Source organism: Stylophora pistillata, chromosome 11 (genome assembly GCF_964205215.1).
Source record: "Stylophora pistillata chromosome 11, jaStyPist1.2, whole genome shotgun sequence".
Classification (NCBI taxonomy): domain Eukaryota; kingdom Metazoa; phylum Cnidaria; class Anthozoa; order Scleractinia; family Pocilloporidae; genus Stylophora; species Stylophora pistillata.
In genome coordinates, this window is record NC_142529.1 from 5,060,063 (window position 1) to 5,084,678 (window position 24,616).

At 38.7% G+C, this 24,616-nt stretch overlaps 1 protein-coding gene and 1 long non-coding RNA gene across 3 annotated transcripts in view; one reads left to right on the forward strand and one right to left on the reverse strand.

The window, feature by feature from the left end:
- Positions 1-24,616, forward strand: part of LOC111324012 (protein sidekick-1) — a 33,208-nt gene that overhangs the window by 2,936 nt on the left and 5,656 nt on the right. For both annotated transcript variants that reach the window (XM_088737348.1, XM_088737347.1), the window contains exons 5-25: positions 899-1,046; positions 2,125-2,438; positions 2,768-2,915; positions 8,676-8,989; positions 10,144-10,291; positions 10,847-11,152; positions 11,262-11,564; positions 13,492-13,794; positions 14,392-14,694; positions 14,995-15,297; positions 15,614-15,916; positions 16,216-16,518; positions 16,838-17,140; positions 17,440-17,742; positions 18,059-18,361; positions 18,662-18,964; positions 19,284-19,586; positions 20,092-20,391; positions 22,809-23,111; positions 23,592-23,894; positions 24,258-24,557. In XM_088737348.1, the coding sequence (XP_088593474.1) occupies positions 899-1,046; positions 2,125-2,438; positions 2,768-2,915; positions 8,676-8,989; positions 10,144-10,291; positions 10,847-11,152; positions 11,262-11,564; positions 13,492-13,794; positions 14,392-14,694; positions 14,995-15,297; positions 15,614-15,916; positions 16,216-16,518; positions 16,838-17,140; positions 17,440-17,742; positions 18,059-18,361; positions 18,662-18,964; positions 19,284-19,586; positions 20,092-20,391; positions 22,809-23,111; positions 23,592-23,894; positions 24,258-24,557 (5,917 nt within the window). The remainder of the gene's footprint in view (positions 1-898; positions 1,047-2,124; positions 2,439-2,767; positions 2,916-8,675; positions 8,990-10,143; positions 10,292-10,846; positions 11,153-11,261; positions 11,565-13,491; positions 13,795-14,391; positions 14,695-14,994; positions 15,298-15,613; positions 15,917-16,215; positions 16,519-16,837; positions 17,141-17,439; positions 17,743-18,058; positions 18,362-18,661; positions 18,965-19,283; positions 19,587-20,091; positions 20,392-22,808; positions 23,112-23,591; positions 23,895-24,257; positions 24,558-24,616) is intronic.
- LOC111324021 (uncharacterized) lies at positions 525-9,310 on the reverse strand. The gene is made up of 3 exons (XR_002694228.2): positions 9,093-9,310; positions 2,118-2,413; positions 525-1,765 (listed from the first exon to the last, which is right to left on the reverse strand). It is a non-coding gene; the product is annotated as an uncharacterized LOC111324021 (long non-coding RNA).

Consider the following 24,616-nt stretch of genomic DNA (forward strand, 5'->3'; position numbering starts at 1 on the left):
AAAATACCAAAATAACTACATGTACCCGGAACATTCAATCAGTTTTTGGGAGTCAAGAGAATGGGACACAAAAAAAGGTGTTCAGTTCGTCAAAATTCAGATTCAATTCTCCTTCGCATGAAGTACAAACTGATAGTGGAAGATTCATTGCTCTTTCCTACGAAAACAAATGTGAGTGGATGTTGTGTCATGTAAATACAATTTATACTTTTATTATCTCCTGCTACACCACTCTTGCACAACACAAAGAGCAAACAAGACTGTCATCATGGTAAATCTTTTGGGGCATCTCTAATAAGGAAAATAATGAGGAAAAGCCCCCAGGGTGGGAGAGAGGAAACAACTGGAATTAATTGAATTGACAAAATAAAGTGATCATACATGTATGACAACCAAATGTCAGTCAACAGCTATCCAGGCATAGCATGAAGGCATGGGGCTAATATTAAGTTATGAAAGAAAGTTAAGGAAATATTAACCAGCATCAGTTAGTTGTCAGTAAGTTCAAGTCAACAGGACTTATTAACAATCACATCTTAACTTTATTTATGCAACCTACTGTTTTTTCTTTAAAACATTCAGGAGATACTTACATGTAAAAGGAATAATACAGACAATTAATTGATTACAGAATACCAATTTTTTCTTGTGGTGCTTGCTGTATTAATTATAATCTCTCACAAGCCACATGTACCTCCCCCCTAAATATTATTTCAACTTTTAGTATAGTCATAATTGCACTTTGAGGTAATTTTCTAACAAAAGAAAGAGTATTAGTATTTTAAATGTGGTACTCATAAGAGACAGGTACTTCTACAGAACTCCATGATTCTCGTGATGCAATACGTTAAGAAAATTTTGATTTAATAATTTTGCATTTTATGCAATAAAACTACAGGTCTTTACTGGAAATTCAAATCAAGGTGGCATCATAAAAAATAGTCTACAGGAATTTGCAAGTGCCAAGTTTATCCGCTTTCAGCCAACAGCATATAACAGCTACAAAGCTCTGAGAGTGGAAGTGTATGGATTAGTTCCAACTAAAGGTATTTATTAATACTTTCATTTTTGTCTTCCCCTGTGATAAAATCTCAGTAACTTACAGCATATAATCTGTGATAGCCAAGAGAGATTAAGGGCCAAGGGCAAGAGCTAAAGAAAAAGTTTGATATTTTCCAAAACTGATTTAGCCTTGGTTGAGTGAGAATGGTTTTGAAAGAGTTTTAGAGCTGATGATTTGAGAACTTGACCATCAACACCTTTTACTTTCTCTTCAACTTTGAATATTGCATTGACCACACTGAGATCCTTCCGCTTCTATTTTTGCCTAACAAAATTGTGCTTACAAGTCTGATTGTTATTCATGGTCTATATGATTTAATGGGATTCAATTTTTATGAATCCTTGTGGATTCTGGAACCTACAACCTGTTGAAGGTTTCCATGGCAAACCAATCATAGGTCTTGTGCTGTGTGGAGCACCTTTACCCTCAGGATATTTATATCTAATGTATATATATGCTGTGGGTCAAATTTTTTTTTTGGTTTGAATTTCTTTAAAATTGCTTTAAATTTTTCAAACTGGTGTGAAGTTTTCAAACTGGTTAAAATTAATGTTTTAAAGCGGGCTACTCTTTCTCATTTATTTGTATCTTTGCATGTACCATACTCTATGTAAAATAAATTTGTGAACATCCCTGTCCAGCTTTTGAATTGCATTTTATAGGTACATGTGTCAATCTCTTCTTCTTACCTTTGTCCTTCAACTGTAAAGAGGAAAAAGAGGCTTGATAAACTTGGATGCACTAATTAATTAATTGAGCACAAGTGAATTTGTCCAAAGGGGAAATTTTCATTTAGTGTGTGTGCATGCGCATGTGTGTGTGTGAATTGAGATCATTCAGTTATTAGTATTAGTAAATGAGAGGCTCAGTGGTCAGCTAGTTTCTCTTCATGAAAGGGGCACCATCAGCATACAGCAAGAACTTTGATTTAGTTAAGGTGGATTAATTGATCTACAGATGCTATAGTCTGAAGTTACATGTGTTATGTGATCGATCACTTAAATTATTTAACTGAATAATTTGTGTCAAAATGTGAAGGCTGATTTTAAATTACCTTTCAGATTGTGAAATAGAAGCTATTGGTCTGGCCAGTGGTGGTGCAATTCCAGACAGCAGCTTCACAGCCTCAACATTTTACAACAATGTATATAAACCTTCTTATGGTCGACTGAATGGAAGTAGAAGGGGTTGGGCACCCAAGACTAAGACCAATCCTGCTGACTATCTGCAAATTGACCTGCTGCAAAACTATGTCATCTGTGCTGTAGCTACCCAGGGAGCTAATGGTATTGATGAGTGGACAAAAAACTACAAGATTCAGTTATCATTGGATGGTACCACCTTTTTCACCTATAAAGAAAACAATATTGACCGAGTAAGTTTACTTGAAGATCATGCACATGTTTGTACAAGTCATATTGAAAAATCCAATAACTGCATGTACCTGGAACATTCAATCAGTTTTTTTAAGTAAAGAGGATATGTGACAGACAAAAAAGAGGTGTTCAGTTTGTCAACATTCAGGTTCAATTCTCTTTCAAGTGAACTACAAACTGAAACTGATCGATATATATAAACATGCATTGTTCTTTCCTGTAAAAACACAAATGTGAGTGGAATGATGCAGTACCATTATGATATTAATAAATAAAAATTTGATAGTCTACATTACTGTAACATTTGCATTTTTACAACAAACTACAGGTATTTCCTGGAAACTCAAATCAAAATAACATCACCCTAAACAGTCTAAAGGAATTTTCAAGAGCAAAGTTTATCCGTTTTCAGCCGACTACATATAGTGGTTGGAAGGTTCTGAGAGTGGAAGTTTATGGAACAGTTCTAAGGAAAGGTATTTATTTCCTTTAATTTTTTTCTCCTTCTGAGACCAGATTGAGGTCACGATGACTATAATTATTTATATGGAAGCTAACATTGGGTAATTTTACTGAGGTGTAAAGGCAAGTTTTGTTGTGTTTCACGGATTTAAGTCAGACGAATTACTACAACTCAATACAAACTCAACATCTATATTTTCAACATGGCGATTGTCAAATCTACAAGGTGTGCACGTGGCATGCGTGCGCATATGTGACAGATACCGCGGGCCGGCATGCCCGACATAGCATTCCTCCCCCCCAAAATTTCAGAACTAATCTAAAATAATTGAGTTCAGTTCAGTTCAGTTCATAGGTTTAGTTTTTCAGGGGGTTTCCGCAGCCGACGGGGATAGCGCCTAGGTGGTGGTGTTGCAGAACTGCTGGTCGTGATCTCGTTCTGGCTGCTAGGAGATTTGCTCGGTTGGTTGGTCACATCTATGTCTATGGTTGGTAATTTCTCCATATCATTCACAGAAGGAGGTTGTGGTTCTTCACTTTCGGCGCTGCATGTTGCTGGTGGAATTCCTACTAACACAGCTGGGTCTAGGTGTGGGGTGAAGTACTCCTTATTAACGCTCGGAGTTACTGCAGTCTCCTTGAGTTGATCGATATGTCGTCGCCATACTGTATTTGGTCCGACTCTGACTTCGTAGGATAAGGGTCCAGGGTGAGCTGTGATGATACCAGGAACCCACTTATCTCCGCTTCGGTAGTTTCGTGCAACGACAGCTTGACCTACGGTTAACTCACGGGTAGGGTTGTGGCTGGATCGTAACTCTTGGTCTTGCTGCTTTTCTTCCACTCGCTTCCGTATGTTAGGCTTCAGTATGTCGAGTTTCGTTCTGAGGTTTCTTCCCATGAGGAGTACCGCTGGTGCCTCTCCAGTCAGCGCATGTGGTGTTGTTCTGTAGGCTAGCAAGAAGTTTGCCAGTTTCCAGGAGAGGGTTTTCTTCTCAGTCAGTGCTGCGCGTAGAGCTTGCTTGAATGTCTGTACAAAACGTTCAGCGCTGCCATTTGTAGCTGGGTGATACGGCGCTGCCCTTTTGTGTTTGATACCATTATTCCTCATGAATGTTCTGAATTCGTCTGATGTGAATTGTGGGCCGTTATCACTGACCAGTTGTTGTGGTAATCCATGTGTCGCAAACAGCTTTCTTAGTTCCTCAATTGTTCTTGCAGCGCTTGTAGTAGTCATTGGTATTACTTCGGGCCATTTTGAGTGGCTATCCACAACAATGAGAAACATTGTTCCCAAGAATGGTCCCGCAAAATCTATGTGGATACGTTGCCATGGGCGTGCTGGCCGCTCCCACGTATGAAGTGGGGCGGTCTTAGGATTGTTCTGGGTAAGTTGACAGCCAGTGCATCCTTTTGCTGTTTGCTCGACTTCCTTGTCCATTCCTGGCCACCAAATGTAGCTCCTAGCCAACGCCTTCATCCTTACGATTCCGGGGTGGCCTTCATGGAGTTGTTCTAACAACTGTGTTCGGTACTTAGGTGGAATTATCACTCGAGAGCCCCACAGAAGGCAACCATCCTGTAATGTAAGTTCATCCTTCCTTCTGTAGAATGGTTCCAATTCTTTTTCACTGACTGGTGGCCACCCTTGTCTCGTGTGTTCTACCACACGTGATAATACCGGATCTCTCTGGGTTGCTTGACGAACCATATCTGCATTGACTGGCAGCACTTCGAGCTGTGACACTTGAAAAATTTCCGCTGGATCAGCTACTTCCTTGCTGTACGCCTTTTTCAAGGGTAGGCGTGATAGTCCATCCGCGTTTCCATGTTGGGTGGTGTTTTTGTACTCAATGCTGTACTTGAATCCTGCTAGGAACAATGCGTAACGTTGTAAACGGGAAACTGTCATGGCTGGTATCCCTTTCTTGGGGTTAAGAATTGAGGTCAGAGGTTCATGATCTGTGACCAGCGTGAAATGGTGGCCGAATAGGTATAGGTGGAATTTCTTGACTCCCCAAACCAAGGCTAAGGCTTCTTTGTCAATCTGGGAGTAGTTTCTTTCTGCTTTCGTAAGGGTACGTGACGCGAAGGCTATGGGCCGTTCTGAGCCGTCTTCTATTACATGCGATAGTACGGCGCCGACTCCGACTTGTGAGGCGTCTCAAGCTAGTTTCAATGGTCGTTCTGGATCATAGTGGGTAAGTACCATATCTGATGCTATGAGTTTCTTCACCGAGAAAAAGGCTTCTTCACACTCTGCGGACCACTTCCACGGCTTGCCTTGTTCTAAGAGCCTGTTCAGGGGGTTGAGGGTGGTTGCGAGGTTGGGTAAGAACTTATGGTAATAGTTTACCAATCCCAAAAATGAACGGACTTGTTGAACGTTCTCTGGCCTTGGGGCATTGACGACGGCATCAACTTTCTCTTGGGTCTTGTGTAGTCCGTATTGGTCCACTTCGTGTCCGCAGTAGGTGATCTTTGTCTGGAAAAACTCGCATTTCCCGCGATTTGCTCTCAGGCCATGTTCCTTTAACCTCTTCAGTGTTTCCTCCAGGTGGGCGAGATGCTCTTCGTCATCTTTTCCTGTGATTATCATATCGTCTAAGATGCAGCTTGTCCCTTCTATTCCTTCTAAGATTTGATCCATTGATCTCTGCCAAATGGCTGGGGCTGACGTTATTCCAAATACCAGGCGATTGTATCGGTACAATCCTTGATGGGTGTTGACTGTCAGGTACTCTTGTGACTCTTCCTCCACGTCCATCTGGTGGTATGCCTGTCTAAGGTCGATTTTGGTGAACTTCTTCCCCCCTGCCAGCTTAGCAAATATGTCGTCAATGCGAGGGAGAGGGTACTCCTCTGACTGCAGTTGGGGGTTTACTGTGATTTTATAGTCACCACAGATCCTTACTGTACCGTTTGGTTTGACGATGGGTACAATAGGCGTCGCCCAGTTGCTGAAGTTGACTTTGCTCAGTATTCCTTCTTCCTCTAAACGTTTCAGCTCAACTTCGCCTTTGGGTTTCAAGGCAAATGGAACAGGTCTTGCTTTGTAAAACTTGGGTTGACTGTTTTCCTTAAGCGTTAGTTTTGCTTTGGTGGACTTGAGTGTGCCAGTTTCGTTTTGAAACACCTCACTGTACTCGTCCAGGAGTTTCTCTAATTTCTTTTGGGTTTCTTGTGGTGTCTTCTCTTTTGAAATGGCGCAGATCTGTTTCCAGTTGAGTTGTATCTCGTGTAGCCAATCTCTTCCAAACAAGGCTGGGCCTTGTGTCTCTACCACGTACAATGTTAAGTTCTTAACCTGATTGTTGTGTTCCACACGTACAAGGAGTTTTCCTTCTGGTTTCATCTTCTCTCCTGAGTAGGTTTTCAAAATGGCTTTGGTGTCCACCAGTGGTGTGTCTGCGAATATTTCCTTGTATTTCTGCAATGGAAGTGTGGATATTGCTGAGCCCGTATCGAGTTCCATTTTCAGGGTGTGTCCGTTGTTCTTTGGGGTAACCCAGATGACCTCACCAGCTGTTACTTGGTTGACATTTTTTACTTCTAGTGATGCCACAAAACTGTCGTCATCACATTCATCACTCATCTCAAAAAAATGCAGATTGGGTTTATCAACTTTTCTTCGTTGGGTAGTGTTCTGATTTCTTCCAGAGCGGCAAACTCGTTGGATGTGGCCCAGTTTTCCACATTTCCGGCATGTTTCCTTCTTGAAGTAACACTCAGATGATTCATGTGTGGTGCCACCGCATCGATAACAATTATCACGGGGCTTCGGCTTCACATTATATACTCGTGCGTTTTCAGTGTTTATTTTGTTAACGTCGGATTCTTTACTACCCTGTAACTCTAAGGTATCTTTTGCCGCAGCTTCCATGGCAAATGCAATTTCCGTCGCCTTTGCTAAGGTCAACTCTGGTTCGGAGAGTAATCGTTTCTGGATAAGTTCATTGTGTAGTCCACACACTAGTCTATCCCTTAATGCATCATTTAAGCTCGCTCCAAATTCACAATACAGTGTCAACTTCTTTAATTCAGCAATGTAAGTACTTACAGTTTCACCTTCCAGTTGGTTTCTCTTGTGAAAGCGAAATCGCTCTGCGATGAGCAGTGGTTTCGGAGAAAGATGTTTCTGTAGAGTTTCCACGATGGTTTGGAAAGACAGACTGGATGGTTTCTCTGGGGCAGAGAGGTTTCGTAATAGCCCATACGTTTTGTTTCCCATTAGGCTGAGCATCACTGCTACTTGTTTGTCTTCCTTAATATCGTTGGCGAGAAAGTATTGCTCTACTCGTTCAACGTAGGCAAGCCAGTCGTCGTTAGTTTCATCGAAGGCTTCTATCTTTCCAATCGGCATATTGTCCTAGGCCTGAACGTCTCTTTTGTGAGTTCTGAAAATCTCGTCGCCAATCTGTTGTGTTTCACGGATTTAAGTCAGACGAATTACTACAACTCAATACAAACTCAACATCTATATTTTCAACATGGCGATTGTCAAATCTACAAGGTGCGCACGAGGCATGCGTGCGCATATGTGACAGATACCGCGGGCCGGCATGCCCGACATAGCAAGTTTATATTCTCCACTAATATTCTTTGAGCTCTGGTCAAGTGAGAATTGTAGTGTATTGTACGGGAAGTGTGAGAAGGTTGTGTTTGTAGGCATCCCATGATGCCTAGCGAAAGTTGTTGTTGTGGTACTCGTTGGCTGCCATGTGGATAGTGTGTGGATTAAAGTATTGAAATCAAAGAACATCGAAGGTTTTTATTGCCATATATCCAAATATCACAAGAATGGTATTGAAATAATTCTAAAGCTGACCATTGGAGAATTTGAAAATCAGCTCATTTTACTTTCTGTTGAACCATAGATATCACATACACCATAAGTTAAGAGCTGAACATACAATGCTTTGGTGATCAATGCTGTTCATTTTTCGATGCTCTTATGCTGTGAACCTGTGAACTACTGCACATTCTGTTCACTTTAGGTTAAGCAAATGACCACATTGCTTAAAATGTTCAAATTCGCCATTAGGGAAATTTGCATCAGTATTGCACTTCTTCAAGGGCATTTTCACCAAATAAGTTTAATATTTGCTGATGTGCTTCTAAATCACAAACATGGGATTTAGAAAGTACATGGGCTGCATTCTTGCATCACACCTGAGAACCTGCAAGCTCACTTCACTTAGTATAAGTAATTTGACATCATGCAACTATAACTATTGTGTGAGCTGCTCATTTGTTTTCCTATTGTTAGTAAAGTATGGTCATGTTTGGTATCTATGAAATTGCATAGAGATTCATAATGCAATGCTTAGCTTTTGATTGCACACTGTGCCTTGCGCAAATTTTTTTGTGAAGTTGATTTGTTTTAGCAATAATGTTAACTCTCACTTCAGAGGGTTTTAACATAAAAAAAAAACAGTTTAACTGTACAATTTAGTACTGGAAGCCTTTTTGTTTGCACAGGAAATGTGGGGATAGCATAGGTTATCTTAATTCACTACAAAGTGCAGTACAGCTGTATAAGTAAAGTTATATTTAAGAATTACTTAACCAATCAAATAGTGGGAATCTCTGTCTAGCTTTTGAATTGTGTTTATATTATGGTATCAATTTTCTCTTCTAACCCTTGTCATCTACTAATTACTGTAATATCTTGTTTAACTAAAAAGAGGAAATTAATTCACAATACTTGAATTATTTTACATGATTTGTGTACATCTGCGAAGGCTGCGTTATTTTAAATTGTCATCTTGCAGTTTGTGAAAGAGAGGCCATAGGTCTGGCCAGTGGTGGTAAAATTCCAGACAGCAGCTTCACAGCCTCAACATTTTACAGTAGTGACTATAAACCTTCTTATGGTCGACTGAATGGAAGTAGCAGAGGTTGGGCACCCAAGACTACAACCAATCCTGCTGACTACCTACAAATTGATCTGCTGTATGAGTACGTTATCTGTGCAGTAGCTACTCAAGGAGCTAATGGTATTAATGAGTGGACAAAAAACTACAAGATCCAGTTATCATTGGATGGCACCACGTTTTTTACCTATAAAGAAAATACTATTGATAGGGTAGGTTTACAAAAGGATCATGCTTGTATTTGCTCATATCAGTAAAAGGCAAATAAGCACTCTTGTGATGTATGTAAATCCAAACACGAGATTAGTCAAAAACCTCTATAGTTCTTTGTCGTTCTTTATTATCCTCTATCGGCCCATTCAGAGCTCCGCAAGCGGAATACTCAGCCTATACTTACTCGACTCAAAACAACCGTGCCACCGCAACAGTCATGCTCGAAAAAAAATTTTAAATCAACTCCAGAAAAGGACGAGAAACGAAAGGCAAAGCAAAGCAAAGCTTAAAATTTTGTGACTGAACTGCGAAAACTAAAAAACCACGTGACCAAAGAAAAATGAAATACATTAAAATAATTAACAATTATTCCACGAGCGCGCGTTGGATATGAGATGATAGATAGCCAACGAGGCGCGTAGCGCCAAGTTGGCTATAATCATCTCATATCCAACAAGCGCGAGTGGAATAATTGTTTTATTAAAAAAAAAACGCCCCCAAGATATTAGACAAATCTTCTCGACTTTATTTTGTAAGAAGAAACCGGATGTTACAATGTACAGATATTAGGTTATGGTATATTGGCTCATATACCATAATGGCTAAGCCAATAAAAGGTCTTGAATTGCATTATTCAATGATCCAGTTTTTAACAATTAACAATTATTCCACGAGCGCGCGTTGGATATGAGATGATAGATAGCCAACGAGGCGCTACGCGCTACGCGCCTCGTTGGCTATCTATCGTCTCATATCCAACAAGCGCGAGTGGAATAATTGTTTTATTAAAAAAAACGCCCCCAAGATATTAGACAAATCTTCTCGACTTTATTTTGTAAGAAGAAACCGGTTGTTACAATCTACAGATATTAGATTATGGTTTATTGGCTCATATACCATAATGACTAAGCCAGTAAAAAGTCTTGAATTGCATTATCCAATGATCCAGTTTTTAATAATTACTATTGGCGGGAAAAGACACGACAGCTCTGAACACTAATTCCATTTTTTGAGTCAAGAGCCCAGACACAAAAGCAGTGTTCAGTTTGTTGGCATTTGGGTTCAATCCAGTCTCTTAAAGTTATGGTAACTAACGGTGCAGTACAAGAAAATTTTCTTACAATGATTTTACATTTTGTACAAAAAACTACAGGTCTTCTCTGGAAACTCAAATGAAAGTGGCATCATTAAAAACAGTCTACATGAATTTGCAAGTGCAAAGTTCATCCGCTTTCATCCAACAGCCTATCGTAGTTGGAAGGCTCTGAGAGTGGAAGTTTATGGAATTCTTTTAACTAAAGGTATTTGTTTGCTATCCCTTGCGACAAAATTGAAGTCACAATAAATAATTATGTGTGCAAGCTAAAGGATCGAACAAAGAGCTAAAGGCAAGAGGTAGAGTCAGTATTCTACAATAAAGATTAACTGAGTCTTGGTCAAGTGAGAATGGTTGAAATAGATTTGGAGCTGACTATTGGAGAATATACGTGGACCTTAAATATCACATAGACCTAGCAGAGATCCTTCAGGTTCAGCTTTCGCCAAACAAAGTTGTGCTTTAGATTAATTGTTAATCATGCTCTTTATAACTTGATGTTGGGATTTCGGCGTCATGGATTGTGGAACTCAGTAGGGTTTCCAAGGGAACAGAATTTTCTGCCTTTACTTTGTAAAGCTGCAACTTCACACTCATGTTCAGTATAGAGAATGTATATCCAATGCATATACACAGCCCCTATACTGCTGATGATCTTCCGCATTGCTCTGAGGAATATCCAGTGCTTTCCAGTTCGCTATGATGGTTAATGTAGATACACATCAACAATTGAGCACAAAACTGGTATTGTTTATTTCAGTTCCATCACAACCTCCTGCAGCCTTCAAGTTGACTGCAAGTTCTTCTACTAGCATTACAGCTTCCTGGCGGTTACCACCAGTACTCGCGAGACATGGAAGAAACATTACAGGGTTTAAACTGTTCTATAAAGAAAAAAGTGCCGTTGGCCCAGCAACCACCTTGCCTATTAACAGCGGATCAACATTGCTTCAGAATGTCACTGGACTTGATAAGTACACAGAATATGAATTTCAAGTCTTGGCTTTCACATCTGATGGTGATGGACCAAAGAGTTGCGTTGAGGTGACGAGAACCAAGGAAGATGGTATGTGATAAATCAAGGTGAAAAAGATATAAAATTTGGCCAGTCACAGAACATGGTTGATCATACGATTAATGATATATACTGATTTCAGTTATTTCCCACATTGCAGTTCCTTCGGGAGCTCCTACTAACTTCACCCTGACTGCAAGCTCTTCAACTAGTGTAACGGCATTCTGGCAGTTACCACCAGCAGATTCCAGAAATGGAATCATCATAGGATTTAAATTCTTTTATCAAAGAAAAAGCTTTGGAGGACCAGCAACTATAACAACTATTAATAATGGAACAACCACTGTTAGAGATATCACTGGGCTTGTTAAGTACACAGAATATGAATTTCAAATGTTGGCCTTCACTTCTGTCGGTGATGGACCAAAGAGTTCAGTAAGGAATGAAAGAACAAAAGAAGACGGTAAGAGATTATGGAGTATTGTTTCGTTTCCTAGTCATATGAAAAGGAATTTCCCTCTTTGCATATAGCTTTCTTTTTATAGATGTAGATGTGAAAAAGATGATTTTTCTGAAAGAAAGCCCTCGCTGTCTCATCTTGTTTTCTTGTCAGTGAAGATATTCAGATCCTATGACCTTTTGTCTCGATCGAGTATGTTTAATTATCTCCGTCTTTACTGAGCTTAAATAATTATGCCTAGCATGATTTAACTTTAAAATGAAATTGCAGTCCCATCGAAAGCTCCAAGAAATATCTCTGTGGTCGCAAGCTCCTCTACCAGTATTACAGCATCCTGGCAGTTAACAACAATAACAATAACATTTATTATTGCGCCTTTTCTATAAAATATTCAAAAGCGCATCACAACAGTAATTAATAACTAAAATTATGCAATTCTTTCTATAAAAATCATAAATTATATATATTTATTTACATTAAATTAATGAAAGACAATTGCAAATAAAAATATAGATATACTAAGATAACTGAAAGGATTCCTTAAATAGAAATGTCTTAAGTAAAATCTTAAAAGATTCTAAGTTCGTTGCTTCGCGCGCGGACCTTGGCAGCATATTCCATAGGAAAGGAGCAGCTACCAGGAAAGCTCTGTCACCTAATGTTTTCTTAGTTTTCACACCTGGACTTTCTAGCAAACGACTATTGTCGTTGCGCCTCAAATGGTAGGACGAAGGCCGTTGAATACTAATTAAATCTGAAAGGTACTTAGAAAAAAGGTACTTAAATTACTCACAGGCCGAAAGTTCTTGTTTACCACCAAAGAATTCCAGAAATGGAATTGTCCGAGGATTTAGATTTTACTACAGAAAGAGAGGCTCCACCGGGTTGCCAAACACAACATTTATTGGAAATGAGAAGATTCGTGCCAAAGATATCTTTGGATTAGACAAGTACACAGAATACGAATTCCAAGTATTAGCCTTCACTTCTGTTGGGGATGGACTAAAGAGTTCTCCTGAAGTCGTAAGAACGAAGGAAGATGGTAAGGAAAGTGAGCTGAGAAAGACGGGCTTTTGTTACCACTTTCCAAGAAAAGATTTACCAATAGTGGTTATACAGGTTCTTTGGCGATACTTTTATTTGCCCACGTAGCTACAAAAATAGCTGTCAGTCACATAACCTTACCGTTATGTTCTAATCTTCAGCACAGTATTGGAAGCTTAATCTTTTTATAATGAATTATCATTAATAATTCTTTACGAGGAATATCATTAATTGTGGTATGGATTCAGTATTGTTACACAAGTGTTTCTACGTTTACCTTCAGTCCCTTCGATAGGCCCAAGTAGCTTCTCAGTGAAGGCGTGCGATTCTACCAGTATCACAGCATCTTGGCAGTTACCCCTGGCAGACTCCAGAAATGGAATCATCACAGGATTTAAATTGTTCTTCAAGAAGAGAGGCTCTGCAGGACTACCGGCTACTTTAACTATGAGCAACGGAAAAATTCGTTATAAACATGTGACTGGGCTTGATAAATACTCCAAGTATGAATTCCAAATGTTAGCCTTCACGTCTTTTGGTGATGGACCAAGGAGTGCTGTTGTTGTCGGGAGAACAATGGAAGATGGCAGCTTTTTTCCTCCTGTTTACTGGATTAAAAACTTTTTAAATATTAAGTACAACTTAAACATCCCTGAAAAGTGTATCGGTATTATCGGACGAACTTTCTTTTACCTCTTGAACATTAATTGTGTTAGCACGTTGTAATTAATTTTTAATCCATAAACAACAATTCATTTAACGAGTGTTGCTTCGTAACAGTTCTTTAAAGATCGACACTTACCTTGGAAACACCGTAGATGACGGTAATCCTTATGTACTATTTTATGTGGGAATAAAGAAATTAAAGCAACTATTTTATTTCTAGTTCCATCCCAACCTCCAAGAAACTTCAGCGTGATCTCAAGGTCGTCTACGAGTGTTAGAGTATCCTGGCAGCTACCATCTGTTGGATCCAGGCATGGAATTGTCCGGGGATTTAAATTATACTACAAAAAGAGAGGCTCGAGCGGGTTACCATACACTTTACCCATTAGAAATGAGACGATTGATAGTAAAGATGTCACTGGACTAGACAAGTACACAGACTATGAATTCCAAGTGTTGGCCTTTACTTCTGTTGGTGATGGACCGAAGAGTTCTGTTGAAGTCGCGAGAACCAAGGAAGATGGTAACAAGTGTGAACTAATAGCGACTGAATTTTCTAAGAAAGATTTGGTATTATGGGTCAAACACGTTGTTAGATGATATGTATATTTGCGCACGTAGCTAAAAAAAGTCATCCTTGGTTACATTACTTACTTTACTAACGTTATTTAGTATAATTTCAGAGCTGAGCAAAGAGTTTCCAGCAATCTGATTGGTCGAGCGGTTCCTTGTATGACGCTATATAAACCGCTCCACGCAGTTTATTAAAATGTTAAATTAAAATGTTAATAAATGTTACTAAAATGTTATGATTTTAGAATTTTCTCTGTTGTTCAGCTCTGAAATTATGCTAAAACAATTATTCGCCTCAGGTTCGGTGAATATTGTCGAATAATCCCCTCGACTTTGTCTCGGGCATTATTTGACGATATTCACCTCGCCTTCGGCGAATAGTTCAATACAACACTAATGTTACTAAAATAACCAACTGTACCATAACATTGGTAATTGATTATTTTATGATGAATTATCGATAATAGTGAAATTACATGGAGTATCATAATTTGTGGTGTGAATCTTATTTGACTATATAATTACGTGTTTTTTCGTTTAATTACAGTTCCTACGAAAGCCCCCAGTAACTTCTCAGTGACGGCGAGCAATTCTACCAGTATCATAGCATCTTGGCAGTTACCCCCGGCAGACTCCAGAAATGGAATCATCGCAGGATTTAAATTGTTTTTCAAGAAGAGAGGCTCTGCAGGATTACCGGCCACTTTAACTATGAACAACGGACAAATTGGCTTCAAACATGTGACTGGGCTTGATAAGTACTCCGAATATGAATTTCAAGTGTTGGCCTTCACTTCTATTGGTGATGGACCAAGGAGTGCTGTTACCATCGAGAGGACAATGGAAGATGGTAGCTTTTTTCCTCTTGTTTACTGGATTAAAAAATTTCTAAATATTGAGTACAACTTAAACATCCCTCAAAATTGTATCGGTATTATCGGACGAATTCTCTTTTATCTCTTGAACCTTAGTTCTGTCAGCACGTTGTAATTAATGTTTAATCCATAATCATCAATTCATTTAACAAGTGTTGCTTAATAAAAGTTCTTTAAAGGTCGACATTTACTCAGAAAACACCGTAAATGACGGTAATCCTTATGTACTCTTTTATGTGGAAATAAAGAAATTAAAGCAACTATTTTATTTCTAGTTCCATCCCAACCTCCAAGAAACTTCAGCGTGATCTCAAGGTCGTCTACGAGTGTTAGAGCATCCTGGCAGCTACCATCTGTTGGATCCAGGCATGGAATTGTCCGGGGGTTTAAACTGTACTACAAAAAGAGAGGCTCGAGCGGGTTACTATACACTTTGCCCATTAGAAATGAGACGATTGATAGTAAAGATGTCACTGGACTAGACAAGTACACAGACTATGAATTCCAAGTGTTGGCCTTTACTTCTGTTGGTGATGGACCGAAGAGTTCTGTTGAAATCGCGAGAACCAAGGAAGATGGTAACAAATGTGAACTAATAACGAATGAATTTGGTTACCAAGTATCCAAGAAAGATATGCTATTATGGGTTATACAGGTTGTTTGTTATGTTTATTTGCGCATGGAGCTAGAAAAAAAATCATCTTTGGTTACATTACTTACTTTGCTAACGTTATCTATAACACTGTTACTAAAATAAACAACTGAACCATAGCATTGGCGCTTAATCATTTTATGATTAATTATTGGTGATAATATTAATTACACGGAGTATCATAATTTGTGGTGTGAATCTTATTTGACTACATAATTACCTGTTTTTTCGTTTGATTACAGTTCCTACGAGAGCCCCCAGTAACTTTTCACTGACGGCGAGCAATTCTACCAGTATCACAGCATCTTGGCAGTTACCCCCGGCAGACTCCAGAAATGGAATCATCGCAGGATTTAAATTGTTTTACAAGAAGAGAGGCTCTGCAGGATTACCGGCCACTTTAACTATGAACAACGGACAAATTGGCTTCAAACATGTGACTGGGCTTGATAAATACTCCGAATATGAATTTCAAGTGTTGGCCTTCACTTCTATTGGTGATGGACCAAGGAGTGCTGTTACAGTCGAGAGGACAATGGAAGATGGTAACTTTTTTCCTCTTGTTTACTGGATTAAAAAATTTCTAAATATTAACTACAACTTAAACATCCCTCAAAATTGTATCGGTATTATCGACGAATTCTCTTTTATCTCTTGAACCTTAGTTCTGTCAGCACGTTGTAATTAATTTTTAATCCATAATCATCAATTCATTTCACAAGTGTTGCTTAATAAAAGTTCTTTAAAAGTCGACATTTACCCAGAAAATACCGTAAATGACGGTAATCCTTATGTACTCTTTTATGTGGAAATAAAGAAATGAAAGCAACTATTTTATTTCTAGTTCCATCCCAACCTCCAAGAAACTTCAGCGTGATCTCAAGGTCGTCTACGAGTGTTAGAGCATCCTGGCAGCTACCATCTGTTGGATCCAGGCATGGAATTGTCCGGGGGTTTAAACTGTACTACAAAAAGAGAGGCTCGAGCGGGTTACCATACACTTTACCCATTAGAAATGAGACGATTGATAGTAAAGATGTCACTGGACTAGACAAGTACACAGACTATGAATTCCAAGTGTTGGCCTTTACTTCTGTTGGTGATGGACCGAAGAGTTCTGTTGAAATCGCGAGAACTAAGGAAGATGGTAACAAATGTGAACTAATAACGAGTGAATTTGGTTACCAATTTTCCAAGAAAGATATGCTATTATGGGTTATACAGGTTGTTTGATGATGTGTTTATTTGCGCATGGAGCTAGAAAAAAAATCATCTTTGGTTACATTACTTACTTTGCTAACGTTATCTATAACACTGTTACTAAAATAACCAACTGAACCATAGCATTGGCGCTTAATCATTTTATGATTAATTATTGGTGATAATATTAATTACACGAAGTATCATAATTTGTGGTGTGAATCTTATTTGAGTACATAATTACCTGTATTTTCGTTTGATTACAGTTCCTACGAGAGCCCCCAGTAACTTTTCACTCACGGCGAGGAATTCTACCAGTATCACAGCATCTTGGCAGTTACCCCCGGCAGACTCTAGAAATGGAATCATCGCAGGATTTAAATTGTTCTTCAAGAAGAGAGGCTCTGCAGGATTACCGGCCACTTTAACTATGAACAACGGACAAATTGGCTTCAAACATGTGACTGGGCTTGATAAATACTCCGAATATGAATTTCAAGTGTTGGCCTTCACTTCTATTGGTGATGGACCAAGGAGTGCTGTTACCATCGAGAGGACAATGGAAGATGGTAGCTTTTTTCCTCTTGTTTACTGGATTAAAAAATTTATAAATATTGAGTACAACTTAAACATCCCTCAAAATTGTATCGGTATTATCGACGAATTCTCTTTTATCTCTTGAACCTTAGTTCTGTCAGCACGTTGTAATTAATTTTTAATCCATAATCATCAATTCATTTCACAAGTGTTGCTTAATAAAAGTTCTTTAAAGGTCGACATTTACTCAGAAAACACCGTAAATGACGGTAATCCTTATGTACTCTTTTATGTGGAAATAAAGAAATTAAAGGAACTATTTTATTTCTAGTTCCATCCCAACCTCCAAGAAACTTCAGCGTGATCTCAAGGTCGTCAACGAGTGTTAGAGCATCCTGGCAGCTACCATCTGTTGGATCCAGGCATGGAATTGTCCGGGGGTTTAAACTGTACTACAAAAAGAGAGGCTCGAGCGGGTTACTATACACTTTGCCCATTAGAAATGAGACGATTGATAGTAAAGATGTCACTGGACTAGACAAGTACACAGACTATGAATTCCAAGTGTTGGCCTTTACTTCTGTTGGTGATGGACCGAAGAGTTCTGTTGAAATCGCGAGAACCAAGGAAGATGGTAACAAATGTGAACTAATAACGACTGAATTTGGTTACCAAGTATCCAAGAAAGATATGCTATTATGGGTTATACAGGTTGTTTGTTATGTTTATTTGCGCATGGAGCTAGAAAAAAAATCATCTTTGGTTACATTACTTACTTTGCTAACGTTATCTATAACACTGTTACTAAAATAACCAACTGAACCATAGCATTGGCGCTTAATCATTTTATGATTAATTATTGGTGATAATAGTAATTACACGGAGTATCATAATTTGTGGTGTGAATCTTATTTGACTACATAATTACCTGTTTATTCGTTTGATTACAGTTCCTACGAGAGCCCCCAGTAACTTTTCACTGACGGCGAGCAATTCTACCAGTATCACAGCATCTTGGCAGTTACCCCCGGCAGACTCTAGAAATGGAGTCATCGCAGGATTTAAATTGTTTTTCAAGAAGAGAGGCTCTGCAGGATTACCGGCCACTTTAACTATGAACAACGGACAAATTGGCTTCAAACATGTGACCGGGCTTGATAAATACTCCGAATATGAATTTCAAGTGTTGGCCTTCACTTCTATTGGTGATGGACCAAGGAGTGCTGTTACCATCGAGAGGACAATGGAAGATGGTAGCTTTTTTCCTCTTGTTTACTGGATTAAAAAATTTCTAAATATTGAGTACAACTTAAACATCCCTCAAAATTGTATCGGTATTATCGGACGAATTCTCTTTTATCTCTTGAACCTTAGTTCTGTCAGCACGTTGTAATTAATGTTTAATCCATAATCATCAATTCATTTCACAAGTGTTGCTTAATAAAAGTTCTTTAAAGGTCGACATTTACTCAGAAAACACCGTAAATGACGGTAATCCTTATGTACTCTTTTATGTGGAAATAAAGAAATTAAAGGAACTATTTTATTTCTAGTTCCATCCCAACCTCCAAGAAACTTCAGCGTGATCTCAAGGTCGTCTACAAGTGTTAGAGCATCCTGGCAGCTACCATCTGTTGGATCCAGGCATGGAATTGTCCGGGGGTTTAAACTGTACTACAGAAAGAGAGGCTCGAGCGGGTTACCATACACTTTACCCATTAGAAATGAGACGATTGATAGTAAAGATGTCACTGGACTAGACAAGTACACAGACTATGAATTCCAAGTGTTGGCCTTTACTTCTGTTGGTGATGGACCGAAGAGTTCTGTTGAAATCGCGAGAACTAAGGAAGATGGTAACAAATGTGAACTAATAACGAGTGAATTTGGTTACCAATTTTCCAAGAAAGATATGCTATTATGGGTTATACAGGTTGTTTGATGATATGTTTATTTGCGCATGGAGCTAGAAAAAAAATCATCTTTGGTTACATTACTTACTTTGCTAACGTTATCTATAACACTGTTACTAAAATAACCAACTGAACCATAGCATTGGCGCTTAATCATTTTATGATTAATTATTGGTGATAATAGTAATTACACGGAGTATCATAGTTTGTGGTGTGAATCTTATTTGAGTACATAATTACCTGTTTTTTCGTTTGATTACAGTTCCTACGAGAGCCCCCAGTAACTTTTCACTGACGGCGAGCAATTCTACCAGTATCACAGCATCTTGGCAGTTACCCCCGGCAGACTCCAGAAATGGAATCATTACAGGATTTAAATTGTTCTTCAAGAAGAGAGGCTCTTCAGGATTACCGGCCACTTTAGCTATGGGCAACGAACAAACTCGTTTTAAACATGTGACTGGGCTTGATAAATACTCCGAATATGAATTTCAAGTGTTGGCCTTCACTTCTATTGGTGATGGACCAAGGAGTGCTGTTACAGTCGAGAGGACAATGGAAGATGGTAGCTTTATTCCTCTTGTGTATTGGTCGAAAACATATGTACCTATTCAGTAATCGTTCATGGGGTCTTTTAGTTGCATTTCAAAACTGTTAAACAGTTTGCTGTTTCGAGCGGTAGCCCTTCATTAGAGCGAATGACGAATGGCTAGCGTCCGAAACGTGAGCTTTAGAAACTCCTCACGGCGGCCGATTCACATTATCAACTCAGTTGATAAAACTAAATTATCTTGTAATACCCAGCACCACAGTTTCTTTGTTGAAGAGTTTTCTTGTTGAAGACTTTAAGTCTAAAATTTTTGGTTATTTTTTAATTCAATTTTGCGGTTTTCTTAAATAGTTCAAAACACTTCCATAGTGTATTTAAATGACAGTCTGAATTATTCTAGTAGAAGATTTGCGGCTTGTACATGATATGCATTTAGTTTGAAGAAACTAGCTCAAATACTTTTTTGTTTAAGAGTTTTGTCGGTCGTAATTTAATGCGTTTCTTTGTGGAATTTTTTTAGCTCCTTCCAAAGCTCCAGAAAGTTTCACTGTGACTGTACTTAGTTCAACCAGTGTTACAGCTCATTGGCAGTTACCACCAGCAGACTCCAGAAACGGGATCATAGCGGGATTTAAATTATACTACAAAAAGGATTCTGGAGGCTCGGCAGCCATAATTACTCTCAACAATGGAACGATCTATTCTGAAGATATCACCGGGCTTGATAAGTACACAGAATATGAATTTCAAGTGTTGGCCTTCACATCTGTTGGTGATGGACCCAAGAGCTCTCTCATACTTGCAAAGACGATTGAAGATGGTGAGTGATTAGATATAACTAAACGCCAATTCTCTTATATATAATAACCGTTTTTTGCCGCATTGTGACTTTGCCACAAATACATTATTGACTGAGGCTTCAGACTAAGGGGCAATGTGCTCTCTTTGCTATAAAATATGCAAATGTTCAGACATTCTAGGGAAGACCGTAGGTTAAACTTCTCATTTTCGCTTTTCAACCTTCAAAACTTGAGTTTCCACGCCCGTGCTAATGTTCTGCTAACTATTCTGTCGTCTCAAAATTAGATTTTACGCTTATGCGTGAAACAGACATTCGAATAGAATCACGCACAATGTTCACTAAACAACACACTCAGACAGTGTCAATCTGATGGAAAACTCGCCGAGCGGCACAATGTTGCCTCACTGATCTAACGCGTAGCGGTGGCGATATCTCGCAAACGATAAATCGCTTTATTACATCCATTTTGAAATCACTGGTGGTCCCTGTAATGATTGGCTCTAATTGTTGCGATTTATTCACGAATCGCAGCATTTTTTGCTCTAAATCGCATCATTTTATGCTTGACTGAGTTTTCACACATGACGTCAAGGTCTTTCTGTTTTGCATAAAAATAAGATGTAAAAGCGTTTCCGTTTCCGCTTTTTATTTAAGAAATGGCTAAGTACTGCATCAGTAACTGAAAATATTTCAATTGACCAAGTCCTGTATTTGAGCGATTTCAAAATGGATGTAGTAAAGTGGTAATTGAACCTCGTGTCGTGCAGTTTTGATCTGAAATCATACTTGTGTTTTCAAATCAAACTCGCGCTGCACGCCCGTTCGATTTTGAAATCACGCGTATGATTTCAGCCCAAATAATATACATGAAAAAATTTCTCGGTTCTGATTGGTTAAGATGAATGCAGTTTTCAGTTAATTCAGTGCAGAAGAGAGTTAATTCAGTGCAGAAGAGGGTTAATTCAGTGCAAAGAAAGAAACAAACCAGACATTCTGATTGGTCAGAATGATTGGTTAATGTCAATGTCAAGGTCAAGGTCAATGTTAAAGTCAATGTCAAGGTCAATGTCACTTGCAGAGTTTGAATAAATTATTTTTGCACGTGATGAGCGCGCTTTTCTTCTGCTTAGTTATGAGAAGCTACCTCGTATTTTTTCATGTATATTACTGATAGATAATCTTTAGTCTTTGAAAAAATCTACTCATGCTTATTTATTCCAAATTGCACTCGAAATCGTGTGATTACCTATACAAATTGCACTCCACTCAGTTCAATTACCATGATTATTAATTACTGTAAACGAGATATCGTTAGGCGGCAGTGATATCTCGTTGGATGCAAACGATAGGCAGGCGAAAACGATACATCGTTGAGCTGAAACGATAATTCGCGAGGAACTCAACGATATATCGCTCCAGCTGAAATGCCGCTCGAATATCGCCGGTATATCGCGATATTCGGCGATTATCGTTCGCATTACTTTTGCACAGTACTGTAAAGGTCCTCCCAGCTTCAAGATAAATTAGGCCAGCCTGTTTAAATATCGCAAATACAAAATACATATTGATTAATGGAATGCCTATTTTCGCAAGCTCCATTTTCAAAGTTTTGTTCCCGTAGTCCATTCAAAGAGAATGCCCTTGCTTTGTCCCGTTCCACGCGCTATTAAATGCTACGACAAAAGGAGGTACACTTATACCTTAGTTAGGCTTGAAATTTTACCTTACGTACATACTTTACTACCCAGCGGCCACTGAAAACAAAAATTTCAAATTGTAAACGTCGTCTCATGCACATTCTGCGTTTGTTCGTGTTTACAATAGGTTTCTTTTGATGTTTATGTTTATTACTTGACACAAAAGCCTGGTCACTGAAGATGTTATGTAGCTTCTCCTTTTACAAACTGCAGTTCCTTCTAAACCTCCAAGTAACTTGTCTGTGACCGCAAACTCGTCCACCAGTATCACAGCACTTTGGCAGTTACCACCAGTGGACTCCAGAAATGGAATCATCATAGGATTTAGATTATTTTACAAAAAGAAATCCTGCACCTTGGAACCTACTAGCATAACCATTCACAACGGAACAACTCGCACCAAAATCGTAGTTAAACTTGATTAGTACACAGATTACGAATTTCAAGTGTTAGCCTTCACTTCTGTTGGTGATAGACCAAAAAGTTTTGTAGAAGTTGAGAGAACAATGGAAGATGGTGAGAATAATAATCTTGGACTGTAATTGTTAGGTTCCTTAATTGGCATGATCGCTATCAGTTGGCAATCCACGAGGAGTAACAAGTAAGGCTTTGAGACAGACGTGAGTGATTGGTTGTAAAAGAAATGCACGGGCATTGTTTTACTCACTTCTGTGTTGCAAACATTTCGAAAACGGATGTTAATGCTGTACTGAGGAGTTTTTCTCTCCCTCATTGCAGTTCCTTCGGAATCCCCTGGTAAGCTCACCTTGACCGCAAGCTCTTCCACCAGTATAGCGGCTTCCTGGCAATTACCATCAGCAGACTCCAGAAATGGAATCATTGTAGGATTTAGATTGTTTTACAAAAGGAAAAGCTCCAGAGAACTAGCAACCATCATAACTATTAACAATGGAACAATCACTGCTAGAGATATCACTGGACTTGTTAAGTACACAGAATATGAATTTCAAATGTTGGCCTTCACTTCTGTTGGTGATGGACCAAACAGTTCCTTGGAGATTATGAAAACAAGAGAAGATGGTAGGAAGTAATTATATGAAGGCCTACTTGTGTTCATAAAATGGCCACGTGGTTATTTTTTAACTTGTTATTTAACCTGATATCGAATTTCTATGCATTTCTTGTTATTGAACTTTAAGGCACAAATTACATTACCAACGCTTTAGGTCATACTACTAAGAACCCGTTGAGAAGCGGTTCGATGTAGCGATGTTTGTACAATTGTGCGGATATTGATACTACTTTAAAGTTTCAATGTTGCATGTGGCGCTTCTTATTTTATTCTCATATCAGATATACATCTGCTTTTATTTATGAGTCCCTCAGCATTGTATGGTCGCGTACTTAAAAAAAGTTAATATTTGTTGTAATCAAATTGTTTGTCTTATTTAATTCGTTCGTTGGTTCGTCTACCCTTCTATTGTTTCCCTGTCTTTCGTCGCCCACAGCAGGTGTTAAATACGTTGACTTATTTTTAAATTAGTGTTTTCCATATTTCAGTGCCCTCGAAGCCTCCACGTAATTTCTCAGTAACTGCGAGCTCCTCTACCAGTATTACAGCATCTTGGGAGCTACCACCAGCTGAGTGTAGAAATGGAGTCATCATAGGATTTAAACTGTTGTACAAGAAGAAGGGTTCTTCGGGTTCTGCATCCGCTATAACTATTTCTAATGAGACGATCCATACTGAAGATATCACTGGGCTCGATAAGTACACAGAATATGAATTTCAAGTGTTGGCCTTCACTTCCGTTGGTGATGGACCAAAGAGTTCCCTTCGTGTGGAGAGAACAATGGAAGATGGTTAGAAATTATAAACTATTTAGAGACAGGAAATAGAAATATTTTCCTTAATGAGATCGTTCGGTTAGGTAACACGAACTGAAACTAGTTAGATTTTTTTTATAGTTTCTCTTAATAGTCGACTTTTTCGGATTATGTCCAACCATTTCTTCTCTTACTCCTCAGTGTTCTTATTAAACTTGGTTTTCTAAACGAGGAATATGCGGAATGCTCTTTCTTTCGATTCTCTTTAAAGTCGAAAAGCTTCCTTTGAACAGGCAACAGATTCTAGTCTTAACTCGGGAAAATCATAAAGTTCGTACATTTTATGTCTAAGGTTAAAAAATGTTGTTTTTCGTAGATATTTTTGTGATTAAATTGCAGCTCCATCCAAAGCCCCAGTTGACTTTTCAGTGACGGCAAGTTCTTCTACCAGTATTACCTTATCTTGGAAGCCTCCACCAGAAAATGCAACACGTGGAATCGTCACAGGATTCAAATTGTTCTACAAAAGAAGCTTCGCAGGATCTGCTACCACCATAACTATTAACAGTGGAGCATCATTAAGTAGAGATGTAACTGAGCTTGATATCTACACAGAATATGAATTTCAAGTGTTGGCCTTCACTTCTGTTGGTGATGGACCACGGAGTGCTGTTGAGGTCGAGAGAACAATGGAAGATGGTAAGAATTCTCCATCCGATCCAAGTAGAGATTGAATTTGAGTTGTGTTTCGAGCATAC